The following is a 27180-nucleotide window of genomic DNA, read 5'->3' as shown; positions in this document are numbered from 1 at the left end:
GACTTGGTAGTTCAGACTTGGCAAGTTCGACTCGGGAGTACAGAGTCCCGGGGACGGGAGGATGCAGGGCAGTCATTCTGCAAAATGCATTCTGGGATACTTGGCTGTCCCAAGTCCACACAAGTCACCACCGATGCAGCCTCGATAAAATGGGCGGAGCAAGTCTACATCTGGGCATTTGGACTGGACTTGGCTTGATGCGTACTTTGAATTGGAACAGTACTTGGGCTGCGACTGATAACGTTTCACAAGTCCACAAGAACACAAGTACAGACAAGAACGCAGATTGAGAAAGGGCCAAACAGTCAAGTCATTTCCAAATCTTTGACTTTGTGTTTGCACACAACGTACTGTAAAAGACTGAATTTAAGCAAGAGTATTCAAATTAAGTAATCGTGTAATTTCCACTGGCTTCTTAATTCATATTTTTTGAGAAATTGACCTCTTCTTGTGAGAAAAAATAAATGTAAAATTCACAGCACAAAACAACCAAATTGCCTTGTTATAGTAAGGGGCATAAATAACTTTGGACCCCGGTTGTCTGTCATTCTGCAGCGGCTGACCTCTGTGCCCACCCTTTCCCCTCACACAGCTCAGTGCCTTTCCCATTCCATGTGGTGCTCCCTAGCCTCTGAATTGTTCTGCCACTTTTCCCCATCTGTGAATTGGCAGAGGGGACAGTTGAGTAACACGAATAGGTTCCAGGCTAATCCCTTTTCCAGTGTTCTCTTAATTGGCTGGCTGAGTTACTGCCCTGGGAGTGGAATGTCTGAGGAGTGTCCGTGGAGGAGCTCAGCTATGGTGCGGCAACACAGCCAAAATATCACATCACATACCCATACAATACCACACATGTTTCATGGTTTAACGCCTGTGTGTGACAGTTTTCAAACTTTTCAAATGTGAACAAAACTCTTCATAAGATTTGCAATTCTTTCTTGAAATCTAGTCTATTGTCAGTACATTTATTCCTATGTCCTTTTAACCATATACCATTATTCTTACAGGAGATCAGGTTTGCTTATTGTCGCTTTTATATTTATATATTCACTTAGCTTTTACTTTTTAGAACTTTCCGTATTCAAGTGGTTTTCATATTTTATGTTATTTTTCTCACTATTCCAGTGGATTTTATTGCTGCATTTCTTTTAAATTATTTAATGTTATTGACAGTGTTGTCTTGTTTATTATTAACATTGTTATTTATTTATTATTTTTATTAATTTCACTAAAATAAGGAACAATAAAATATAATGGAAATGAATATATTATAAAACTTTTACCAATCAAGAGAGCCATGTTATTCCTGGCAAGGACGGTGTGGGGACATTTTGATGCACTTCAACAAACGAGTGCACTGTTGGAATCGCTCCGCTTTCACACTCTGTTCATGTCTCTTTCTTTCTTTCTTTCATTCTTTCTTTCTTTCATTCTTTCTGTCCCTCTTCCTCTTCTCCCTAGTACTTTGCTGTGTCCGTATGGACGGGGAGTTCTGCCCATCATGGGTGCATGCTAATGATTTTATAACACAGCACGAATGTCTGACTCATGCAGGTGCTGCCGGGCTCTGTTTTTCTTTTTTCTTCTTCTTTTTAGAAGTTGAAATAAGTTTCTCTTGACTAACCTTATGGATTTTTGGCACATACGATTCGTGGGGTGTAGAAGTAATTAATTCAGTACTTGAGAGTCCAGACAGATCTTCAAAGCAGTGCTGTAGCCATTCATCTATTCTATGGCAATTTAAACTCTCATGCAACAGACATCTTCGCGAGCAGGTCATATATTTGCGACCTAATAGCTCAAAGGAAAAGTATAACATTTTTCAATGCAGGCCTTATTAAAATGTAAAACTGTTCACAGCACCATCTTTGAATAAATGTTAAATCTCCTTTGCGAAAACGACTCGGCTCACATCTCTGGTGATCTTTTGTAAATTGTATTCCTTTTTGCATCCCAGGTGGGCTTCATCAAGCCCCACCCCATCCTCACCCAGATACAGCAGGAGGCCATGGAGACCAAGCTGACCTTTGACTCGTTCGTGATGCCCATGTTGAGCCCTCCGTTGCCCTGGACCTCCGTAAAGTTCGGGGCCTACCTGCTGACGCCCACCAAGTTGATGCGCACATTGGATGGGGCCACGCAACACGAGCTGCTGCTGGAGCAATGCCAGAACATCCAAGCAGTCCTGGACTCCCTGAACCAGCTGGGCAACTGCGCCTGGAGGATTAACAAGCCTCTCCTGGACATCATCATCTCCATCTTCAATGACCGTGGCAGCGAGAAACTGGACATCCCTCCTCCACTGTCTGAGGCACCCAAGGTGCCCAACTTCAACTTACACGATTCTTCCTTCACCTCAAGCGAGAAGGCCCACATGAAGAAGGAGGTGATAAAGGCCAAGAAGAAGTGCAGCGAAATGCACAGCCTGCGCATGGACGCCCTGTACAAGCTGTCCATCGCCAACCACATGAGGGACGAGATCTTCTGGTTCCCTCACAACATGGACTTCCGGGGGCGTACGTACCCCTGCCCGCCCTACTTCAACCACCTGGGGAGCGACGTGAACAGAGCAGTCCTGTTGTTCGCCGAAGGGAAGCCCCTCGGGCCCAAAGGGCTGGACTGGCTCAAGATCCACCTGGTGAACCTGACAGGGCTGAAGAAGAGGAGCTCCTTGCAGGGACGGCTGGAGTACGCCAACTCCATCATGGAGGACGTACTGGACTCTGCTGATAACCCTCTCACTGTAAGTGTTTAGTTTTTACTCCTTGTTATAACATGCTCATAACATACAATGTATACAGTAGATTAGCCATAACGCCATAGGAGATACACGGAGTAGATCTGGGATAGAGCTGTCACAATTGTTATATAATCACCTGATCAGTTTTTTGAGCTGACTACAATCATTTCGTAAAATCGTTAGATACCACAACCATATTCCATGCAAATGTGAAATATTAAATCAATGTTAGAAATGTAAATAACAGAATATGAATAGGTGCGTTTTCCATCACTTGAGTTGAGGCAAATTAACATTCTACCTGAACTTTTATGTTGCAATGTCCGTAAATGGCTCTTAGATGTGCTTTTATACACCATTAGAGGCTGATACTATAATAGTGGCATTGAATGAACAAAAAAGACAATTACATTGTTCATCACAGTTAATTGTATTTGTATGTCCTAAAATGTCATGATAGTGACTGCTGTAATCTGGTTATTTGTGGCCTAAAGTGAAGTTAAAAGTTTCATGATGCTCCTACATTTTGCTGGTAGTGAATTCAATTGTGTGAAATTGTCCTTATGCCCATACATTATTTAAGGTCCATCCTCCAACACACACTAGGGATGCAATGGTACAGTGGGCTCATGGTTCGATATGTATCATGGATTTGGGTCCATGGTAACGGTACAGTTTCCGTATCTTTTATATTTAAGAAAAAATAATTTAATTAAAAAAAGTTAAAAGGTGTAAAAACTTTTTTTTTTGTTGTCTGACACAAATAACTAGTGCAATGCTCTGTGTGTATTACCCAGGGTGGAGGGGGAGACGGGGGTTCAAGTTCATTGGTGGGTTGTTATAATTTGCATAAGATCAGGGAGGGAAGGTGTATAGGATATTGGATAATTCAAATACATTTTTTAGTTAAATATTTATTTATTTATATAATATTTTTTTTTTACAATAAGTTAAACTAGTACTATAGTTAGTTATTTTTGTCGAGAAAAGATATAAACAGTATTTTTCACAAAAATAATACAGTGGTACATCGACTTACAACTGCATCTACTTATGACTAATCCAAGATACGAGTAGTGATAGTCGCGAAAATTTGTATCGACTTGCGACCGACTGCTCCAAGATACGACCGTGGAAATTTGCAGTTGGCGCGTCGTCGGCCAGTCAGCAGTCAGTCAGCGAGCGACCTACATGGTGTGTGCATGTAGTTCGTGGCTTATCAATATTTTTTTCATACAGTATTTACTGTGTTTGTGCTGTGTATTTTTATTTTTTTTTTCACTCTTCATGATGAGTCCTAAGAAGAAGGATGATGGGAAAAAGAAAAGGGCAATGATTCCCATTGAAACTAAGAAGGAAATCATAGAAAAATATGAGCGTGGTGTATATGGCAAAAATTGCTTCGACATACGACTGTTTTCACATACGACCCTTCTTATAGAACAAAATTACAGTCGTAAGTCGAGGTACCACTGTAATTGTAAAATAACTTATGATGAGTGATGAACAGCTCATCTCGCAACGAGACTCCCTTCAGTTCCCTTCATTCCTACAAAAGAGCCGTTCAAAAGAACAGGATCGTTCGTGAACGACACCCTGTGGCGAGTGGAGAAGTTGGTAATGAAGACTGACACGGCCATCCCAGGGGGTTATTTTTCGAATGGACACCTTGATTGATTGGACTTTTTACAAAAACATTTCTACGTAATTTTTTCTCGTGTTTCTATTGAAAAGGCTGCATAGCTACGCACAGTAGAAAAAAAATAGACCTCTCACGCAAGAATAGAGAAATGCTGCACGGCTCCGTGCAGACCCCATGCAGCTGGCCATGGCTGGTGGAGCTCCAACAGTGGATTGAATAGGAAGCAGCGCTGACGGCGCGCCGTGCTCATACGCTGCGCCAATGTGACAGGTGGACATCTACCGTGATACCGTGATACCCTAATACCACGGTTCACCTGTGCGTATTGAACCGTAGGGGGCCGTGTACCTTGCATCCCTAACACACACACACACACACACACACACACACACACACACACACACACACACACACACACACACACACACACACACACACACACACACACAAAACAGTCATTAGAGGAGAAAAAACTATAGATGACTTCAGTCTTTTTTCAGTTCATGAAGTGGATTTTAGTGCTCATGACACAGCCATTGTGTCTCACAGTGCGCAAACAATTAGTGCAATCGTGTTGGCAAAATCCAATTTTGAGCTCTCAATGGGGGATACAAATTGTTATCCAGAGCCGGAGATAAGAAATGCTCTTCCGCCTGTGATTTCAGATTTTTTCATGCAGGATAAGCATGTGATGCCTGGGTTTTTTATGTGTCTTTATCAGGGTAAGAAGTGGTGGATGGCTGCAGATGAGCCCTGGCAAGCTCTGGGCTGCTGTATGGAGATCGCTAAGGCCGTCAGATCCCCTGACCCGACACGCTTCATCTCCCACTTCCCTGTCCACCAGGTACCTTTAACGCTGTCTCTTACGATGGCAAAAGAGTCTTACAGCTTAATTTCCACAATAAATCAAAGTATACAGCATGTCCCTGTTGCCCTTTCCAGTAAAATACTGTAGTTTCAACAAAGAGTATGGTTGCACATTCATATCTCTCCAAATCTATCGGTAACCAATTTGATTTAACTTTTCTTTGGGTTGTTGCGTTTGCATAAATTCTACACCATAATGTGTGGGATGTATTCTGGAAGTTTAACAAATAAAATAGTTCTTACATTTGTTAAAAACTATTTGTTTTGAATTTTTAAGGACCGATATAGGACCTATATACATGATGCTAATAGTGATGACAAAGAAGCTTGAACAAAACTATGGGGAGAAAAATACCACAATTTCAATGCAAAGGATTGATTTTGTATTTTGATTACTTGAGTACTAAAAATGCCCATCTTGAGTGCATTGTGGATATGGGAGGCAGCAGCTTTTTAACATTTAACATTTTTTACTTTTTAACACACAACAAAATGCCTGGCTGAAGAATACGACTATAGTTGTGAGAAAAAAAAAATAAAAAATAAAACATCTCAGTATATTTTTACCACAATTCTTTTTTTTAAATCGTGTGTAATGCAGCTTTAGAACAGGAGCTTTAACCATTTATCTGTCTGCAGTCTCTGTGAGAAGCCTTATCCAACAGTATTGTGTCAACTTTATGTGTCTATGAGCAAAGCACTTGCCTGACGTTTCTTTTTTAAATTGCTACGGCTGATTAAGTACCTGAAGACATGTGAGTTTTCAATTTACTGGTTGAAAAAGATGAAATATGTATGGCCACAACAGATTTTTTATTTTCATTCCAAGAGAGAATAATGAAGAGTGATCATCGACGAATAAGTCTTTACGTATCGATGCATGCAGCTACAGTATGTGGGCTGTACAGGCCCGTCGATGGCCTGTCTTCAAAGCCTTTCAAAGCCCTTTGTAATGCAGTGTGCAGTGCTCTCCAGTCATGTGTGATTGTCCTGTTAGCAAGCTGCCGGCACTTCACACATCCACTTTGGACTCCACCACTAGGCTGCAGGCCCAAAATCAACCATGAGACCACAACTCCTGGAATGTGGAAAGTCTCTTTGTGGAAAATGGAAATGTGGAAATCGATATTCCCTGCCATGACCTATAACTAAACCCTTCATGTATTATGTTCCGTCTCTTCACTTTGAAAAACAGAACTGATGACTTTGAGGTTGAAATTGGTGTTTCTATTCTGAATCTCATGGTTCCATTAGATTCTCATGATGTCATTAGATACACTCATTATACATACAGACAACCAGATCATAGCATCACTGTAGGAAGCCACGCCCAACTGTTAAGAACCCTTTCAAGTTTGTACCTGTCTCCCAATGGTCAACTCTCAGCTCGTGGATATTAATTAGGGGGAGACTTTTCTCTCTCACCTTTCAAGATGATTGAGAGTCATTAAGGAAAAAAGTAAAATATATTAATGAAAATGTAATAAGAGTCATTCAAAACTAAAAAAAGGTTCTTCAGTGTTTTATAAGGTATGGAGCCCCCCACAGCCCATGATGGTTAAAAAAAAAAATGTTGGTAATCTGTAAGCATGGTTTGTAAACCGTACCCCCAGATTACTAAACTATTATATTTTAATTCATAAACAGCCCATTGAATATTGATTATATTTATTTTGTGTGAAACCCTTTAAAATGAAAAAAAAATGGTGTTTAAAAAGAACTTGAAAGTCGTTTAATTTCATTTTGTATATTAAAACGATTTGCATGCCAAGCACTCGGGCTCTCCATAGTAAATTCTCATCCCATAGTAAAGATACGGCCACGCCCGCTTTCCAGCACCAGCATCTTTTTGCGAGTAGCGTGACCACTTGAGAGCTGCCGCTGTCCATGGAGCAGCTGCTCGTCCAGGGGACGCGGTCAGCCGATCTCCCTTGTGAGTTCTGGGGGAATGTCCGTCATAACGTGATGAAGTTCACGTTATTATGAGAAAATTATTTTTCACCGTCACCAGCCCAACAACCAGCGGTGCTCTAGCATCCGAAACATTGGTTTTCGAGCGAGAAGCACAATGAAAGCAATTAATTAAACGTCTAATATGGAACGATACACTTTACATCATGGGCTTTTTGGGGCTCCGTAATAATGCCCTGTTCTTCATGCCCGGTTTTTAGACATAAAAGAGTAACAGTGATTTATTTTTGGTCGATCTTAAAAGCAACACTATGTAACTTTGTTACATTAAAATAATAATACGGAGAATGCCACCTCTTTCATTCCCACACATCCCCCCCAAACGCCTGTTCTTGCTCTATGTAACTTCTGTGTTCGGGACCATGGGAAAAGTGCATTACGCTTTACGGCACTACGTCCCTTCCTTGATGTCTGGCTCTGGTAATTACCGTTTATTTGCCTGGAAAAATGTGCAATTGAAAAAACGATAAATGATAAAGCTGCTAGTTAAAATGTTTGGTAATAATGCCCATACAAAACGTGACTGCTCCACCCCCACAATGGCACGGGCTAGACGGGCCAGTGATGCGGCCGGCACACACCGGCCATCGATATCATTGTGCCACAGGGTTTGTTTCACCCCCTGACTCACGCATGCAGGCTGCTCTACCAGGCCGAGCACATCTGGTACCTACACAGGTACGGTAAAAATTTCTTCAGGAAAAATAAATTATTTTCAGACACCGGACCGAGTTTTACGACAGTGGTGTTAAAGTGCAATCGCAATCAAACTGTAGGGGCGCCGATACCAAAAGTTACATAGTGCTCCTTTAAGCCCACATTCCTGGTTCATCCCTTCCAGAAAAATGCTACAATCATAATGTGATATTCACTCCAGACACTATCGTGGAGGCTCTAATCAAAAACGGCAGCATTTTGTTGGCATAAACTTAATCACTGTCGTCTACATGATGAGATTTCAAAGAGTCAAGCAGCCCCGTCTGCCCCTCAGGCCCTCATTAATGGCCTTGTTTTTATTTTTCAGCTCGGTAACCGTTTCCTATTTGTGTCCCTCCCCGAGTGTCCAGATGTTGCTTTTAAAGAGGGGAGTTAATTGAAGTTGCTCTTTAATGGCTGTTCAGCCCGGCGTCATAGTGGGGAAATTCAAACAGAGAGCCCCCTGCGAGGCTGCAGGGAGCAACAGAATACTGTTATGATCTGTGACTAATGACCTAAGAAAAGTTTACCCCGTTATACACCTCAAAGAAGCTCCGGCTGACACTGGTTCTCCTCCTGCGGCTGGTTGCTGCTCCCCGCCTTCCCTTTTGTGTTCCATTTGGTTCGGCCTCAGCTGTCTTTTCACCCTGATTCATCCCAGATACACCTTCTCCACCTTCTTTCACAATTCATTTACAGAATCAAAGAATGACTGTGAATTGGTCGATTTCATTCACCACTATTAGGATAATAACAAAAATTGCAATAATGAAGAAATTCAAGGAAAAGACAGTATTTACAAAGCACAGTATAAAGGAATACATTAGTTCTCAACATGGGGTCCTTCAAGAGGTGCCAAGGGGTTTTCAGCAAAATGATTATTAGCTGAGCTTCACAATAATTTTACTTACAAGATATTAGCACCATTAGAGAATTAACAATAATGTTTTGATCACAGTTTCACATTTATCTCCCCAACTTATAGACTGGTATGGAAATTGGGCTCAATGATACTGTATTCAACAATAAAAATCACTCAGATTGGACTCCTCATCTTATCAAATGAGGTCCTAGTGCGTCTCAAATTGAGAAACACTGAACTAGTACACCAATATAAAAGGAAAGTTGTAGAAGCTAAGGGTTCTAGATAACGTGGCGGGGAAGGTAGGTGTGTAAATATGTCTCAAAGATAGTATCAGTACATAATAATACATCATTTTCTGTATCATTGCCCTTTACCCACCAACCTGATTTCTGCTATCCTCCCTCTCTCTCCTTCGCTCCTGATCTCCTTCAGGATGGCTCTTGTAATGGACTCCAGCACTACGCAGCATTGGGCAGAGACGTCATCGGCGCCACATCGGTCAACCTCATGCCTTGTGACCTTCCCCAGGACGTGTACAGCAGCGTGGCACAGCAGGTCAGACAGCCACCAAGCATCTCTAGACACTCCCCGACTTCAGACTCTTATGAACACTGCATGTTGGATTGGTTTATTAGTCTTTTTTTTTTTTTTTTTTTTTTAATTCAGATGATTCACTCAGTCCCATTGTGTGCTACAGCCCAAGTGCTTTCCAGTGAATCATTTGTAAAGTTTGACAGTTAAGTCTTGCATTTAATGGTCAGAGGACGCGCAGGGCAAGTCCGGCAGCGATTGCTGATTCAAAGAATCCAGCTTGTTTTGTTGCCATTTTAGAGATGAACACATTTTTAATTAGAAGATGACCAATTGATTCACCCTCAACCCTCAAGTCTTGCGTTTAATGGTCAGAGGATGCGCAGGGCAAGTCCGGCAGCGACTGCTGATTCAAAGAGTCCAGCTTGCTTTGTTGCCATTTTAGAGATTAACAATTTTTAAATTAGTAGTTGACCAATTGATCCCCCCCCCCCCCCCCCCCCCGTTGTCGTCCATGGGAATTTGATATATATATATATCGGATTATATCAGCTGTGTGAAATAGCATCTTTACCAATCTGGGTAGATTATACTGTATCTGTCTGCATCAAATTGGTAACAGCTACTAAGTCTGCTGCGGCAAGACGACTGGGTTAGAGCATTTCCAAAAGGGCAGGTCTTGTGGGGTGTTCCCATTATGTAGTGGTTAGTACCTACAAAAAATGGTCCAAGGAAGGACAACCAGTGAACCGGCAACAGGGTCATGGGCGCCCAAGGCTCATTGATGCGTGTGTGGAGCGAAGTCTAGACCATCTGCCCTCTTTCAGCAGGATAATGTGCCCTGCAACACAGCAAAAAAATGTTAAGGAATGGTTTGAGAAGAAGACAAGCATAATAAAGATAATGCACCCTGCCACATTGCAAAAGTTGTTCGGAATGGTTTAAAGAACATCACAACGAGTTCAAGGTGTTGACTTGGCCTCCAAATTCCCAAGATCTCAATCCAATCGAGCATCTGTGGGATGTGCTGGAACCACAAGCGCGATCCATCCCAACACGATATTAGGCAGGTGGTTTTAATGTTGTGGCTGATCGGTGTATGTATATGTATGCACCTATATACATTATTTTCATAATATTTTTGTGTTTGGCAACCAAACACAGTCTGTTTTCTTATTCGCTGTGAAACACTTGGAAAAACTAAAAGAAATTTAAAATAATTCAATGGTCACAAAAAAAACATTCTTTTAATTGCAGGTTTTGTAGTATTTGCTGGAGTGGCCCAAATATTATTTTTTCCTGCTCATCTGTTCATGCTTGTTGCGTGCGTGCGTGCGTGTGTGTGTGTGTGCGCCAGGTGGAGGAGTTTAGAATGCGGGATGCAGAGAAGGGTCTGAAGATCGCCCAGGTCCTGGAGGGCTTCATCAACAGGAAGGTGGTCAAACAGACGGTGATGACGGTGGTGTACGGGGTCACACGCTATGGTGGGCGCCTGCAGATCGAGAAGAGGCTGAAGGAGATTGATGAGTTCCCCAAGGTAAGGTATTTTTAGCACAGTATCAAAGAGGGGATATACCTGGGGGGGGTGTGGGGGTCTTCCTGTAATTCCATCTCAATGTCTAGATAGTGGTCGTAGTATCCAGTCCAGTATCACAGCCACAGACTGTTAAACCATTGAAGTGTGATTTTTGGTTCTGCTCTGAAGCTACGTGGTGCCATCGTAGCCCAAATATCACAATCTCAATATTGATATTGGTGCTTTGATCAAATGTTTACACGGAACAAATATCTGAGAAACAATCGTTAGTAATGTGGATATTATGACCAATAAGGCAGAGGCATCGATTAGAACAGTCTGTGAAGTTCATAAAATTGCTTTACTTTACGGTAATGCAGCCTGAAAATATATCTGATTACATTATTATATTTACGATAACCAAAACGCTGTCCCAGACAGTATCTAGTCTTGTATCACGATTTGGATGCATTGCCCGGTCCTACTTTCATTTCTTGAAAATGGTAACACGTCCAGCGCCTGCTTGATTGTGCAAGTTTTCTGCAACTGACCGTGACTTCATGAGCACCATATTCTCAAAAAGCAGCAGCAGCTATAGGTGTGCATGGTCGTGTTGAGGGAAAAGGGAGAGAGTGCATTTGGAAGGACATGGAATATTATCATTCTAATTATGTCACTCAGTGATATAATTAACTTCCTTTGCATTTTGCTGTTGTCTGTAGACTCTGTTAGTTGATTTTATTTTCCAAAAATGGACTAAAGATCACAGGTTAACAGACTTTTATTGTCTATAGAGTTATTTTCGAAATAATTTTTTTATATATGGTACACTATACAGTCATGGCGGAAAATATTGCCACCCTTGTATTGTTTTTCAAATAAAGCAACATTTCTTACACTTTTGCCCAATATTGTCATGACTTGTAAGGCACACAGGTGTGGAGAAAGAACCTCAGACTGCAAAACAACTTCAAACTGGCCTTGAGACACAAGGTACAACAGAACACCATCCAGAGGCAACTAAATGAAAGGAGGACCCCGCTGCTGAGAGAGAGAGAGAGAGAGAGAGAGAGAGAGAGAGAGAGAGAGAGAGAGAGAGAGGGAGAGAGGGAGAGAGGGGGAGAGGGGGAGAGGGAGGGGGAGGGGGAGAAAAGCTTTTTGGTGAATCACATTAAGTCCATGAAAACCAAATGAAGCCTGCAAGAAGACCCATGAATCAAACATGGAGAAGGTTCTCTGATGATTTGGGGTTGCTTCACTGCCTCTGCCGCAGGCTGCCTTGAATATATGCAGAAAGCCGTGTGAACGTCGGAGGTCAAGACCCGAAACACACTTCGAAAAGCACCCAAGAATGATTCAAAACGAAACGTTCGATTGTCCTAAAGTGACCTGCAATGAGCCCGTCTCTAAATCCTATTCAGCTCCTGTGCAGAGTTCTGAAAACAGCAGGTTTTTTATCTGAGGGAACTGGAGCAGATTGGAAAGGAATAGGGGGCCAAACTGCCAGTAGAGAGGTGAATGAATCTCATTTCTCTATTTTCTCCAAAGGCTTTGCTACCAAATATTTAATCTATAGTGTCAATATGTTTGTCAACGCCATTTCTGTTTATTTAATGATTTAAAAGGATATGTTAAGTCGGAATCAAAAACAAAGTTGATATACTATTAACAGTGATATAAAGAACTGTGGACGACATACAGTGTACAGTACTTTTGTCAATTTCAACTTATTCTAGAGAAAATCGTGGGTTATTTTAATTTAATTTTTTTTCATGTAATGGTGCTAATTTTTCTGGCCACAACTCGTTTTATACGCGTATGTGTTGGCATTGTTCTTTCATGAAACAAACTTCTGTTGAATTTTACTTTAGAATAAGACCTGTCCTAACCTTCAATAGCACCACCTTGCAGTATTTATTGTTACACGAATGTTGTTGTTACACCAATCTCTGTCGCAATGTAGCTGAATGTTATTCTCCCTTGTAAGTCGCTTTGGATAAAAGAGTCTGCTAAATGACTAAATGTAAATGTAAATGTAAGAACTTTTCATCTCTTTGTCCTTCACTCGTGCTACATTTCCATCTAAAACAACAGCTGGTTAGTAACTACAGGTTGTAGTTAATCATATTATCTGCACATTCAGGAGTGCCATGATATTGATATCGCTGCGATGTTGCTCAAAGTAAATCTAGTACTAATGACTTCTGCTGGATGCTCCTAATTGTTGAAACGGGGAATTTGGGAGCAGTGTAATTGTGAGTAATTACAAGGGGAGGGATGGGGAACAAGGCCCGGAGGGAGATAAAAGTCCAAATGAGGAGCTTGATTATATAACTGCAATGACACTGTTTGATGGAGCGTTTAGATCAGCGCCAGAACATAAGTCACACATTTCAACCACCGCTGAGCTAAAGTGATTATTGCCTCGTAGGAAGCATTTTCTAACCTTCAATATGTAAACAAGCTACACACATATTGCTTTGTCTTTGTGCGTGTTCACTTTCTAGGAGTACGTGTGGGAGGCATCCCATTACATGGTGCGTCAGGTGTTCAGTGGCCTGAAGGAGATGTTTACAGGAACCAGAGAGATCCAGGTAGGAATACGTCTACAAACACAGATACACTCTGGAGGCAGTATCCCCCCCCACCCAAAAAAAGACAAAAAAACAGGTATCAGGTTAGACATTCTGACATATAATAATCACACAAAACACACATTTTAACTTTACAGCCCAGCAGCCTTCTTAATCTTTTAATTTAATTTTATTTTTTTTACAGCGGATCGGTCTTTATTTTCTGTTAATTTTGGACTGTGGTGTCCCACCAATTTATTTATTTATTTATTTATTTACATTTTCTAGTTAGCTCTAACACTTTCAACCCTTTTCCATTTTTCTTCTTCTACAAATATATATATATACAGTGGGGCAAAAAAGTATTTAGTCAGCCACCAATTGTGCAAGTATCCCACTTAAAAAGATGAGAGAGGCCTGTTATTTTCATCATAGGTATACCTCAACTATGAGAGACAGAATGAGGAAAGAAAATACAGAAAATCACATTGTCTGATTTTTAAAGAATTTTTTTGCAAATTATGGTGGAAAATAAGTATTTGGTCAATAACAAAAGTTCATCTCAATACTTTGTTATATACCCTTTGTTTGCAATGACAGAGGTCAAACGTTCTCTGTAAGTCTTCACAAGGTTTTCACACTGTTGCTGGTATTTTGGTCCATTCCTCCATGCAGATCTCCTCTAGAGCAGTGATGTTTTGGGGCTGTCGCTGGGCAACACGGACTTTCAACTCCCTCCAAAGGTTTTCTATGGGGTTGAGATCTGGAGACTGGCTAGGCCACTCCAGGACCTTGAAATGCTTCTTACGAAGCCACTCCTTCGTTGCCCGGGCGGTGTGTTTGGGATCATTGTCATGCTGAAAGACCCAGCCACGTTTCATCTTCAATGCCCTTGCTGATGGAAGGAGGTTTTCACTCAAAATCTCACGATACATGGCCCCATTCATTCTTTCCTTTACATGGATCAGTCGTCCTGATCCCTTTGCAGAAAAACAGCCCCAAAGCATGATGTTTCCACCCCCATGCTTCACAGTAGGTATGGTGTTCTTTGGATGCAACTCAGCTTTCTTTCTCCTCCAAACACTACAAGTTGAGTTTTTACCAAAAAGTTATATTTTGGTTTCATCTGACCATATGACATTCTTCCAATCCTCTTCTGGATCATCCAAATGCTCTCTAGCAAACTTCAGACGGGCCTGGACATGTACTGGCTTAAGCAGGGGGACACGTCTGGCACTGCAGGATTTGAGTCCCTGGCGGCGTAGTGTGTTACTGATGGTAGCCTTTGTTACTTTGGTCCCAGCTCTCTGCAGGTCATTCACTAGGTCCCCCCGTGTGGTTCTGGGATGTTTGCTCACCGTTCTTGTGATCATTTTGACCCCACGGGGTGAGATCTTGCGTGGAGCCCCAGATCGAGAGAGATTATCAGTGGTCTTGTATGTCTTCCATTTTCTAATAATTGCTCCCACAGTTGATTTCTTCACAACAAGCTGCTTACCTATTGCAGATTCAGTCTTCCCAGCCTGGTGCAGGTCTACAATTTTGTTTCTGGTGTCCTTTGACAGCTCTTTGGTCTTGGCCATAGTGGAGTTTGGAGTGTGACTGTTTGAGGTTGTGGACAGGTGTCTTTTATACTGATAACGAGTTCAAACAGGTGCCATTAATACAGGTAAGGAGTGGAGGACAGAGGAGCCTCTTAAAGAAAAAGTTACAGGTCTGTGAAAGCCAGAAATCTTGCTTGTTTGCAGGTGACCAAATACTTATTTTACTGAGGAATTTACCAATTAATTCATTAAAAATCCTACAATGTGATTTCCTGGATTCTTTCCCCCCATTCTGTCTCTCATAGTCGAAGTGTACCTATGATGAAAATTACAGGCCTCTCTCATCTTTTTAAGTGGGAGAGCTTGCACAATTGGTGGCTGACTAAATACTTTTTTGCCCCACTGTATTTATATTTTTTAATCAGTCTAACATGTCAACATACCATGAACACACTATACAATAATGCATCCGGAGCCCACCACTGACCCAGTGCCAAATATAGGACGCCATATTTGAGTTTATGACTTTATTAATGACTAGTTTAGTTTACTATTGCCCCGGCAGCTTTACCTATTCATCACACTGAGTGCGTGCATGGTAGAATATACGTGCAGCTTTTAAATGGGTCACATTCTGCTGAGGTATGACTTGACTGTGAGATTGGAAGAAGATCAATCCATAGATTTCTCATGTGTACCAGGGTTTTTTTCATGACCATTTGTCATATCATTCTCTCTCTCTTTCTCTCTCTCTCTCTCTCTCTCTCTCTCTCTCTCTCCCTCTCCCTCCCACCGTCAATCAACTAATCAATCTCTTTATTTTCTTAATAGAAAATAGATCAGCTATAGGTGCGCAGCTATCGTCTGGCTAATCATCCCCCCATCTTCTTCACCTTCAAGCTTCCTGTCTTTATTCTGTTTGGTGTGTCTTTTTGATTGTGAGGGAGGAAAGAGGAGAGGGAAAAAAACACAGCAGAGGGAGGAAGCGGAGGCAGGCCAGCTGATGAATGGAACGCGCCCTGGGCCCGGCTGAGGCCCAGGAGCTGCTACTACATATTTGTCTTTCCTTTCCAGTTTTGTGTGTGTGCGTGTGTGCTTGTGTGCGTGCGTGCATGTGCAGATACCAGTGGGATGGTAATAGAGTTTCCTTTTCTTGGGGATTAATTGCGTCAGAAGCTTTTGCAGGCAGCACTGTTGCACATTTCAGCAGGCAACAATTCTCCACCTGTTCCGTCCCGACTCTGCACCAGCTGTTTGGAAGGGAAGACTCCACGGACTCGTTTGTTCACAGGAGCGGCCCAGATTAATACATCATCTGTGTCGGCACGGAACCAGAGTCTTTCTTTACTTGCTGCTTGCACCGCAGTGTCTGAACAATATGGCCTTGATTTTCCTATTGGTCTTTCTTTCTTTCTGTCTTTCTTTCATTAAATCTTTAAAAGCTTCACAGGGCCTGTCACTAACTTTTAGAGATGGTTGACAAGTTGGCCACCATGCATCAGCTGTTGGTTGCCAAGAATAAATTGTAATAATTTAAGAATTTAGTGGTAACGTTACTATACAATTATAACCCATATTTAAATATTAAGAAAGTGATATTAACAAAGCAGATTTTTTTTTGTTATATTTAGCATATTTTTTGCTTAACACTGCAATCATGTCTAACTTGTTTTTTTTTTGCAGTTTGAACTTTGTTAAGCTATGTTGTGCTCAGATGCCTTATTATTACAATTTCATTTTCCAAAGGGACGGCAAAGTATAACTTGCTTATTTTCACACATGAAAAAGGGTTGACAATGGGCAACCAACTTGGCAACCATTAATGTAGGGCATTGCTTCATTAGTTTATTAGCTTCATTCATCCATTGTCAGAGAAAATGAGCACATAGCCAACATGCACGCTGTCATCCAATACCCAGGAATTGACCTCTGAGAGATTGCCTGACTGCATCACTGTCTTCTGGGAACTGTCCTCAAATTTGTGGCCTGACCCATACCCTGACTCGACCCCTGACTCGACCCCTGGTGATCCCTGCTGACCCCTGTGTTGCAGGACTGGTTGACGGACAGCGCCCGCCTGATTTCCAAGTCTGGTCGCACCGTGGAGTGGGTGACTCCACTTGGTCTGCCCATCATCCAGCCCTACCACCGCTCACGCACCCAAGTGGTGAGTCCCATTAGAAGCCATGAGGAGGAGTACCGGTGCACCCAGGCTGCAGTGAAACTTTATTTATTTTCAAATTTCTAAACTCTCCGTTTTGACAGAAACTATCATGGTGAAATTCACATTCATTTTCGAGTTCTTAGTTTATAATACTACTAACCATAACAAACACCCATACGATAACAAAAGCCCTTGAGGAGAAAATTAATTTGATGTGAATAATAATAATGATAATAATCAAATAATAAATGATTTAAATCATTATTATTATAACTAGGGAGAACATTTTGCTCATTGTCAACTCCTGTGATATTTTGGCTTTTAATTACAGTATTCCTCTTTATATGGAGAGCATATAATTATTTGATCCAACCGGTAACTTCTGTAGTCTGCGAACACCCAAGATCATCATCATTTAATAGTTTGATTTCCGCTTGTTGCATTTTATTAAACTTTTATGGAATTTCCTATTATGTTCATAATCATAAATCTGGATCTCTTGGGCTGTTTGCCCGAGCGAGGCTCCTCTACTCTCCTGCTTACGGATGGGATTTAAAATTAGTGTGCTGCTTTCTGCTATCTCAGCTTCAGTGTTGGGAATGGTCAGGTTTAGGGTTTGCCATTCCATCACCACGGCCATAGGAGTATCTCTAAATATATCAAACCTATGTGGACAGGTTTAGGAGTAACAGAGTGCCTACCCAAAACAAACTGAACATTCCATTGAGCTGTTGGGTGAAGAATGGAGGCTGCTGCTGTAAAGCATCAGTGTATTTAGAGTATCAAGAGTCCACACCTATCCCCTTTACTGCTGGCTATTTTTAGACCATGCTGAGAGTATTCAGTTCCCCTTGTTTTTTTGTTCTCTCATGTCATTGCTTTCATCTCCATTTCTAAATCCCCGCTTCCACAGGCATGCCTTATAGGAAAAACTGTGAAAGGATGTCACACATCAGCTCGAATGGTATGGTCTGTCTATCGGGCATGTAATACGTGGATAGCCAGCCCTGAAAATCCACCCGTGTGTGGATGGAATTTCCCTGCCAGTCACTCCGGGTCCAGCCCTGATAGGATGGGTGTATGAGTGCACCGCTGATGGTGTACTGTGATTGCATTGAGTGGCGTGATTGTAATGGAGCTACAGTTCTAGGCTGCTATAGAAACACAGACAACAGCACGTCTTGTCTGTGTCTGTGAGCCCGTATGTCTGCTGATAGCATGTGTCTGGGTGAATGCACGGGGGGGATTGTGTGTGTGTGTGTGTGTGTGTGTGTGTGTGTGTGTGTGTGTGTGTGTGTGTGTGTGTGTGTGTGTGTGTGTGTGTGTGTGTGTGTGTGTGTGTGTGTGTGTGTGTGTGTGTGTGTGTGTGTGTGGCGCAAGCATAAAGATGGGGTGTGAGAGGTCTGTCAGCGTGCCCAGTACACCTCCTGCTCCGTTTGCATGGGGTCGAGCAGCAGGTTGTTTTGCAGGAGTTCAGCAGGGCAAGGGTGGCAGATGGTGTGTCTCCTGAGGGGGCTTCTGCCTCAATAATCATATCATAGTATGTTTATAACTGCATACACAAATCTTTATTTACGGTCAAATTTGAGTAAATTAAACAACAAAATTGGTTTAATCTGATTAATTATTTTTATCGTTTGACAGCCCTAATTCTAATAGAATAATTATATCACCATGACATGTAAACACTACCATAAAAGCTTTTCATCACTTCTTGTCTACTCTGCGTTTAAGAAGAAATCCAAATTATCATTCGTCCTTCTGATGTACTTCGACCTTCATCCCTCCCCTCAAATAATTCTTTAATCCAGTTGCATCATGGGACAACAGAAATGAAAGTCTAACTTGCAGAGAGGTCATTGTTTCCCTGTGTATTTCGGTTACATCAATCCATCAGTTCCCCTCTCTATTTCATAAGTCCCCAACCAGCGTTTCTCTGGGATCCCCTGATAGTTCCTGAGCAGGGAGGGCTGGGAGATAAAGCACCGCAAACAACATGTCAACACATGTGGCAAAGTTGGGAGCCTGTGCGTGGGTGCATTCCTGTGTGTCTATGAGGTGCGTGCGTGCGTATACTCGCATGTTTCCTGTGTGTCTTTGTCACATGCAATGACGCTCTTGTGTGTAAGCAAGCCTATTTGTGTCAAGTGAATTTGCGGCTATGGGTATCAGTGATACTCTTGTCCGTGAATTTTTGTGGGAGTTAATGAGAGGTGAGATAATTGGAGCTGGAGAGGACAGTGGAGTGGCGTATATGCATACATCGGTGATACCGCCTAACAGGATTGCGAGGTACTAATCACATCAGAGGTCAATTCTGCTACAGCTCAGATTAGTTATTTGTTTTTCATCCCTCTCCTGGGTGCGGTCACAGGGAATCTCGCTCAATGGGTGATGACACAAGGGACGTGTCGCAGCCGGATTTGTGAGCTTATATCAGAACTCAAGGCTTGTGTCCTCCAGATGTCCTCTGCATGGAGGAGATCAGTTTGGTGTCACTGGGGTTTCATCAAACTTGGTCATTTGACATGGCTGGTCCAAATTCATACCCCAAACCCGAAGCTGTTGGCATTTCAAAGATGGTGAAATTCCCCTGTCCCATTTAATGTTCTCACCCACTTCTCATCTGTGCCCTTGCTTTCTTACCACCAGAATCTGTAATTGGAAAGACAGGACAAAGATCTGCTGAGTTTACATAATGAGCTGCCTTGGTCTTAGACAGCTAAATGCAATAAGTATTTTGTTCTAAGATATTAATGAAAATACAATTCATCAATTAAATGCAAGCTGCTAATCACAATGACTTATGCTTCTGTTTACGGTTCCATGATACTACCTTGCTACACAGTGTATTTTTATCCTTCTTCACATTTGTTTAAAAGAAGCATTACAGGCTGAGTCGGTGACAGACTGCAGCCATGAGGAATGAGAATTTGTTGATTTTAATTCTGATTCGCATCTTCAAATGTCTGTGCAACTTCCTTCCAGTTGCCTGAGAACAGAAGTTAGTCCAGTTTCCATGAATAACACACCGTGTTGTTCATCTTGCACAATTTTGTGGCATTTTGGAGTGAAGTGGATTTTGATTTTTGAGGATGGCCGCAAGTGGTAAAAAATGGGAACAGTTCAGTGTAAAGATTAAAATAAAGACTGGAAAAGGTAGGGTGACAGACGCTGTTTTTTCCTTGTACAAGGGTCAGGTCAGAGATGTGCTCTCGAGCAGCTCTCTGAGTCAAACAGTTTATTTTCAGGGAGTCAGAGAATATATGGTCAGTTTGACGTCACAGTTGAGGTTGTGTTATTCATTATGTGTGTGCGTATATGTTTATGTGATTACATAGATTTTGATATATTGTTACACCATCAATAACTAGCAGGTGATTTGGGCCACTGGAGCTTATTCCCTGTGGACCCAGAACCAGGAGAAGTGAAGGGGCTCATTCATCAAAACGCATGGGTTTGAGTCCGATCATGCCTCCAGATCCAACACAGAGCTGTTATAGTGAATAGGGGTACATTCTAGTGAAGTGCCCTCATTTATGCTTCGGTAGGGAGCTCCTCATAACAGCCGTTCCTTAAATTTAATTGTATTACCCTCACTTTGCTTTTCTTGTCACCACAACTCGTTTCACCTTCTATCCTATCCTTGATCCTTCGCACCACTGGCCCGTCTCGCCCGTGTCGTCAGGGAGGTGGAGCGGCTGTGTTTTGTATGAGCATTATTACCAGACATTTTGACCAACATGTTTATAATTTCACTTTTTTTTTTTGTCAATTTTACCAGGCAAAAAAATGTTAATTACCGGCTAACAGAAACCCTGAGCCAAACATAAAGCAAGTGACGTAGTGCCGTAAAGCGCAACACACAAGTTACATAGTGCAAGAACAGGCGTTTGGGTTGGAATGAAAGAGGTGCCATTCTCCATGCAAGTCAGTGTACCATGAAAATGGTTATGAAGCTGTTGTAAAAAAAAAAAAAGTTACGTAGTGTTGCTTTCAACATTTCAACCAACTTTTACAAAAGCAGCATTTGGATATTACAGAGAATGGATACACACACTTACAATTACTAATAATTGAACTGAGATGGCAAAACATTTTTCCTGCAAAGCATTTTCCATTAGGGAAGAGTAAGTGTGTCTCTTTTTTTTTTTTTTTTTTTTAAAACACAAAAATGTATAAATAGACCAACGCATGGATGCAGACAAGGACAGACAAACACTCGGATACATTAGCTTCAACAGAATGCAGGGAAAACAGATTAATGTAATGAGTTCACTTTGATGAAGATATAAAAGGCAGAGAATTACCTGCTGCCTGTAGCCAGTCCTATCTGTCCCAATCCCCTTTACCGTGGCTTGGATCCTCAGGGGGTGTCGAGAGCCTTGGCACAGCTGACTGGCTGGACCCTCATCACTCTTGAAAAAGGAGAAATTCCACCATGAGCCAAAATTAAACTCATTTATTAGACCGAGCTGTGGCTGATAAAGAGATAATTCCAGCCGTTAATTCCATTCCGGAACTTTTTTTTCCTCTATTGTCCAACAATAGCCTACATCTCAGTAGAGCTTGCAGATGAAATGAATGATGATGATTCGCTAGTCTAAGACATGATGACATGTGGCATGTTTCATGTTGACGCAACTTAAAAACGAAAGCACCCAGAGCATGTCATTTTCAAATCTGTCTTTGGCTTTTTCTATGGATTTAGTACTGTTCAGAGCTGGTTGTAAGCTTATTTCATTCTGTAGGTGACAACCTTAAACCGAGTAGACAACCGGGGTGGACTTTTCCTGTTTAAAGCGGTTCCCTCTTATCTCCATTAGAAATGATTGTGCTGTAATTGGTATGCTTTTGGCCTTGAGGAAAAAGGGTCATTATATTTTGCAGTGCATTGAGAAGCCTGCCCTGACAGCCATACAAGTGTGTGAATGGTGAAAGGAAGGTAGATGGATCTGCACAGCTTTTGGGGTTATAATTACCCATCTAAGCGTATGGTATTCACTAATGTCTGCTCAATTATATTATTCGATGCCTCCTTTGTGTGCCTCATTTCATATAAAGGCTACTCTCCAATATCTATCTTTCAGGAAACAGCAGTCTGGGTAATTAATGGAACTGGCCTAATCTCTTAGGTGCATGCCTGCACTCTTTGAGACTGCCCTGTTCCTCCAGTCTCATTGCCATTTCCCTCCATTGAGTTTTTCTGCCATTAATGAGATCTAATGCATTCATGAATCACTATGATCGATCTGGTTCATTATACTCATGCCTGCATGTATGTGGACACACACACTTTTGTTTCTGGATACTATTTAGCTGCTCTCAGCACTCTGACACTCAGCAGCCCAGGTCCTAACATTATGTGTATTTTCTGTATAAACCACCTTTTTATTGTACTCTTTCTGATTCTAAACTCATTACCTCCATTTACCGTTTTGCTGACACTTTTTTTCTGAGTGAAAGACTAACAGACGTACTCATGAAGTCAGACAGACACATACACTCCAGAAATAGACAAAGGCAGTGGTTGTCATCTGATTGAGGCTCAAGATCCACATTTATGCTTCATTAAATGGAAACGGGGAATTTTAAAAACTCACTCTCAGTTTTCCATTATTGGGAGTCAACGTGATTGATTGATTGATAGTCTGCTGTGCAATGATGGCTAACAGCTGTATTCCGGTGTAGGACGTTCATGAAATGAGGTCATGACAACTGAATGCCACACATGGAAACTGTAGGCCTTTCTCAATCTGCGTTCTTGTCTGTGCTCGTGGACTTGTGAAACGTCATCAGTCACAGCCCAAGTACTGTCCCAATTCAAAGTACGCATCAAGCCAAGTCCAGTCCAAATGCCCGGTTGTGGACTTGCTTCGCCCATTTTATCGAGGCTGCATCGGTGGTGACTTGGGACAGCCAAGTATCCAAGAATGCATTTCGCACCAAGCGGTGGTAATGGTAGTGGTCCCTGGGAGTCTGTACTCCCGAGTCGAACTTGCCATGTCTGAACTACCAAGTCCGGACTTCACGTACTTGGTGTTGAGAAACTACCTATGTTTCAAAATAATGTGGAAATTAGGTAAAATTAAAAAATATACTGTATATGTTCACAGTTTTTTGAAAAATTCAACATATACACCCGTGGTCCACAACAAAGGGACCCAGTTTAGATCAGCAACCACCGGTTGACCCTGGACTAACTATCCTGGACTAAGGCCTTGAACATGGCTTTGTACTCAGCAGTTGTGGTTTATATTGTTTGTGAACACACTTCAGGCAGCTACCTGAAAGCAATGCAAACTTAAACTCCAGGTATTCTATATTCCGATTAGCTGGACTGCTTTTGGTTAATGCAGTTCTCTGCGGCATGCATTATTTTTTGATAAATGCTTGTCATGGATTATCCCTTACATTTTTTTTTTCAGGTTCTTACGTGAGATCCATTGGCACCACTGTGCTGATATGTTACCATCACACGTTTAGAATCACTGAAAAGAACATCTGAAATCTAAAATATGGTATGAAAGGAAGAATTTAACATTGAACAAACCTGCCCTTTTAGCTGATTGGAAATGTCAAATAGCTGAAGAGGTGATATGGTCTTTGGACTGTTTACTTTGCATAATGTTGAATGTCAAGCAACTCTCCAGCGAGGAGTTGAAATATTTTGAGGTGTAACCTTTCCAGTAATATTTGAAGCTTCTGATACTGATATCAAAAAGAAAATGCCTCACCTCTCTTAACACTAACTAACACCTTCATTTCTCTCCAGTGTTTTCAAGCATATACATACAGTATATATAAATTAGGGGAGGGTAATCGGATAAGTATTTGTAAAATGTACCCCAATAGTTCATTCGAAAGTCGGATCTGAAAAAACGGAAGTTGCCTAAAAAGGCAGTAAAGGAGCTAATTGCTTTCATTGTGGGATAAAAAACGGGAGTGAGAGTCTCATCTCTAGCAGAACTTAACCATGAGATACTTTAGGTTAACATAGCAGTGACTCTCGATGATAGCAGTGTCCGTGCACCAAGCTTTGTTTACATAAATCAGCCATTCTATCCGCCCGGAGGACGTAGACCGGTTAGCTTGATGGCGTTATTGGGAACGCTGCTGTTGAGCCATGTTTCCGTGGGAAACATATATCCAATGAAACTAGATGATAAGAAAATTTGATTCCTATCCGGATATAATCTCAAAATGATCAAACGTCAGTTATAATCGGACAAAACACAATATCTGTAGCAGATAGTCGTTTCATTCAATCTATCGGCCCGCCCCTAATAAATCCACTGACAAGTGAAGTGAATAATATTGCTCATCTTGTTCCAGTGGCACTTGTCAAGGGGTGGGATATTTTAGGCAGCAAGCCTAATGTGTTGATGTGGTGGAAGCAGGCAAAAATGGGCAAGCGTAAGGATCTGAGCGACTTTGACAAGGACCAAATTGTGATGGTTAGACAACTTGATCAGAGCATCTCCAAAACAGCAGGTCTTGTTGGGTGTTCTCAGTATGCAGTGGTTAATACCTACCAAAAGTGGTCCAAGATAGGACAAGCAGTGAGCAGGCGACAGGGTCATGTATGTATACGTGTATATATATACTGTATATGTTTACACTACGCTAACATTGTGTAGCTCCCCCATGGCCACCAAATCAGCTCTGATCCGTCAAGGCCCGTCCACTCAAGACCTCTGAAGGTGTCCTGTGGTATCTGGCACCAAGACTTAGCAACAGATCTTTCAAGTCCTGTAAGTTACGAGGTGGGGTCCCCATGGCTCAGGCTTGTTGTTCCAGCACATCCCACAGATGCTCGATCACGCCATCCACATGATGTAGAAGAAAATGCGATTCATCACACCAGGCTACCTTCTTCCAGTGCTCCATGATCCAGTTCTGATGCCCATTGTAGGAGCTTTCGGCATTGGACTGGGGTCAGTATGGGAACTCTGACCAGAGCCATCACAATATGGCCCTTGTCAAAGTCGCTCAGATCCTTACGCTTGCCCATTTATTCCTGCTACCAACACATCGACTTCAAGAACTACCGTTTACCTGCTGCCTTATACATCCCACCCCTTGACAGGTGCCATTGGAACGAGATGAGCAATGTTATTCACTTCAACTGTCAGTGGTTTTAATGTTATGGCTAATCTGTGTGTATATATACTGTATATACAGTTAAAATAAATAACTGAATAACTGGTTTCCAATTGCAGTCTGCCCTTTTCCATAAAATGATTACTTGCTTTAGGGTTACACATCGGTTGGTGTCTGTCGAGCCTTGGAGGACTGTGGAGCAGTGGGACTAATTCAGTGGAACACTGCTCCTCACTGAGGCTTCAAGATTAAATTGTGACTGCCTGAAAATGACTAAATGACATCAAGATGTTATGCTTGTTTTATTGATCATTCATCTGTTTACCTCCATTCTGAGTTCTCTGAGATTACAAATGCTGACACCATTCTGAAATGTCTACATTTCACCAACAAAAACAAATATTTTGTCATGTGGACTCTCCAACAATTGCTGCTATAAATTACTTGAAGTAAGTTGGTTTAATGAATTTTTTTTTTCCATTTTCCTCCAGCTGAGGAATTCCATGCAGGACATCAATTTACAGATCAGCCATGATACCAAAGAGTAAGTCCGTCTGCTGTCCACATCTGCCTCTTCTGTCCTCATTTCCACATGTTTTTTACTGTAAGAAACAGCAGTTGGCTAAAGGATGACCAAGGTTTCTGGCTGTCAGGGACCTTGACCCTTCCAGATTATAGAAGATATTATAGTAGTAGTAGATTCCAATAGTTATATTATAACTATTGGAATCGCAATCACCATGTTTGCACTCTGGTCGCACTCTGGTCCGCAGGCTCCTGCACAACACTCCCTCTCACTGCAAGGCAAACAACAAATAAGAAAACTCTCCCAACCGACTCGGACAATGAGCACCGGCGGCATGGGACAAAGCCCGTGCTGTAAGTGCCGCAGATTAGTCATGCCCCCCTGACTGCCACGTATCGCCACCGCCCAACTTAGGTCGGGGAAACGTCCAGCTGCCAGCCAGTTATTACAACCAGTAAGAACAAAGTTCTTACTGCCCTCTTACACAGAAACACAGGCGATGGGCTCGAAAAGTACCAGTTTTATTGTAGAGCTTGGGCAAGGTGGAACAAGCCTGGAGCAGATGGACAGCATGTCATGTCAAGGGCTGTCCTGTGTGTGTGTGGGGATGGGGATTTTACCTGTTGCTCGTTGATTAGACCCGAGACAGGTGTGGCTGCTTAAACCACACTACCTCCACACTACATGCGTCTTATTGAACCGCTCCATCAGACCGTAGGTCTGGGGGTGGTACATGCTGGTCCGAATTGAAGGGACGTCCAACAGTTCGTAAAGTTCCAGAAGTGTCGGTCGGTCAGGATTTCCTTTAGAATCTCAACTCGGGAGATGACCTGAAACATTGCCTGTGCCACACTTTTGGCCGTAATACTTCTCAACAGCACCGCCTCGGGGTACCCGGTTTGCGTTATCCACTAGGACTAACAGCAACAGATCCTCGCTAACACTACGACCATACCAAGCCTTTCGAAAGGTGCCTCGACCAGGGGGAGGGGTCTTAACGACACATTTTCGGTAGCCAGAGGGTGGACTAATTGGCACTCGGGATATGCAGCACACCACTTACCACTTACCCTACCCTAACCCTAACCCTAACCCTAACCACTATACTGTATGCCCAAATGCCCAACTAATAGAAGCGGGTCATTGTCCGCTGCAGTGTTTTATCATATCGAGGTGACCAAAAAAAGGATTTCCCGGCTTTTTCAGAACCAACCTATGGGTTCTTTTCTCTCCTGACTGACCGTCACGACTCACTCAATACAACCTGTCCCTAATCACAAGAAAAATGGGTGCGTGAGTGCGGTGTCTGGACGGACCAATGCACTATCGATTTTTACCACCCAGTCAAAGGCCACGCGTAGGGTATCGTCCCGCAACTGCTGTAGCGGGAAATCATCCGGGGAGGTGACCAATGGGACCAGGGAAGCCCCCTGTGGGGACTC

General features: G+C 42.2%; 1 protein-coding gene across 1 annotated transcript in view; it reads left to right on the top strand.

The window, feature by feature from the left end:
- Positions 1-27180, top strand: part of polrmt (polymerase (RNA) mitochondrial (DNA directed)) — a 63466-nt gene that overhangs the window by 24643 nt on the left and 11643 nt on the right. Inside the window, exons 10-16 of the mRNA XM_080012736.1 lie at positions 1958-2743; positions 5104-5226; positions 9214-9336; positions 10670-10849; positions 13336-13422; positions 16999-17112; positions 25704-25756. Coding sequence (XP_079868862.1) covers positions 1958-2743; positions 5104-5226; positions 9214-9336; positions 10670-10849; positions 13336-13422; positions 16999-17112; positions 25704-25756 — 1466 coding nt within the window. The remainder of the gene's footprint in view (positions 1-1957; positions 2744-5103; positions 5227-9213; positions 9337-10669; positions 10850-13335; positions 13423-16998; positions 17113-25703; positions 25757-27180) is intronic.

The sequence above is a fragment of the Zeus faber genome (genome assembly GCF_960531495.2).
Source record: "Zeus faber genome assembly, chromosome: 1".
In the NCBI taxonomy this organism is placed as follows: Eukaryota; Metazoa; Chordata; class Actinopteri; order Zeiformes; family Zeidae; genus Zeus; species Zeus faber.
Note: the sequence above shows the minus strand (reverse complement) of the source record. Positions and strands in the feature narration are given on the sequence as shown.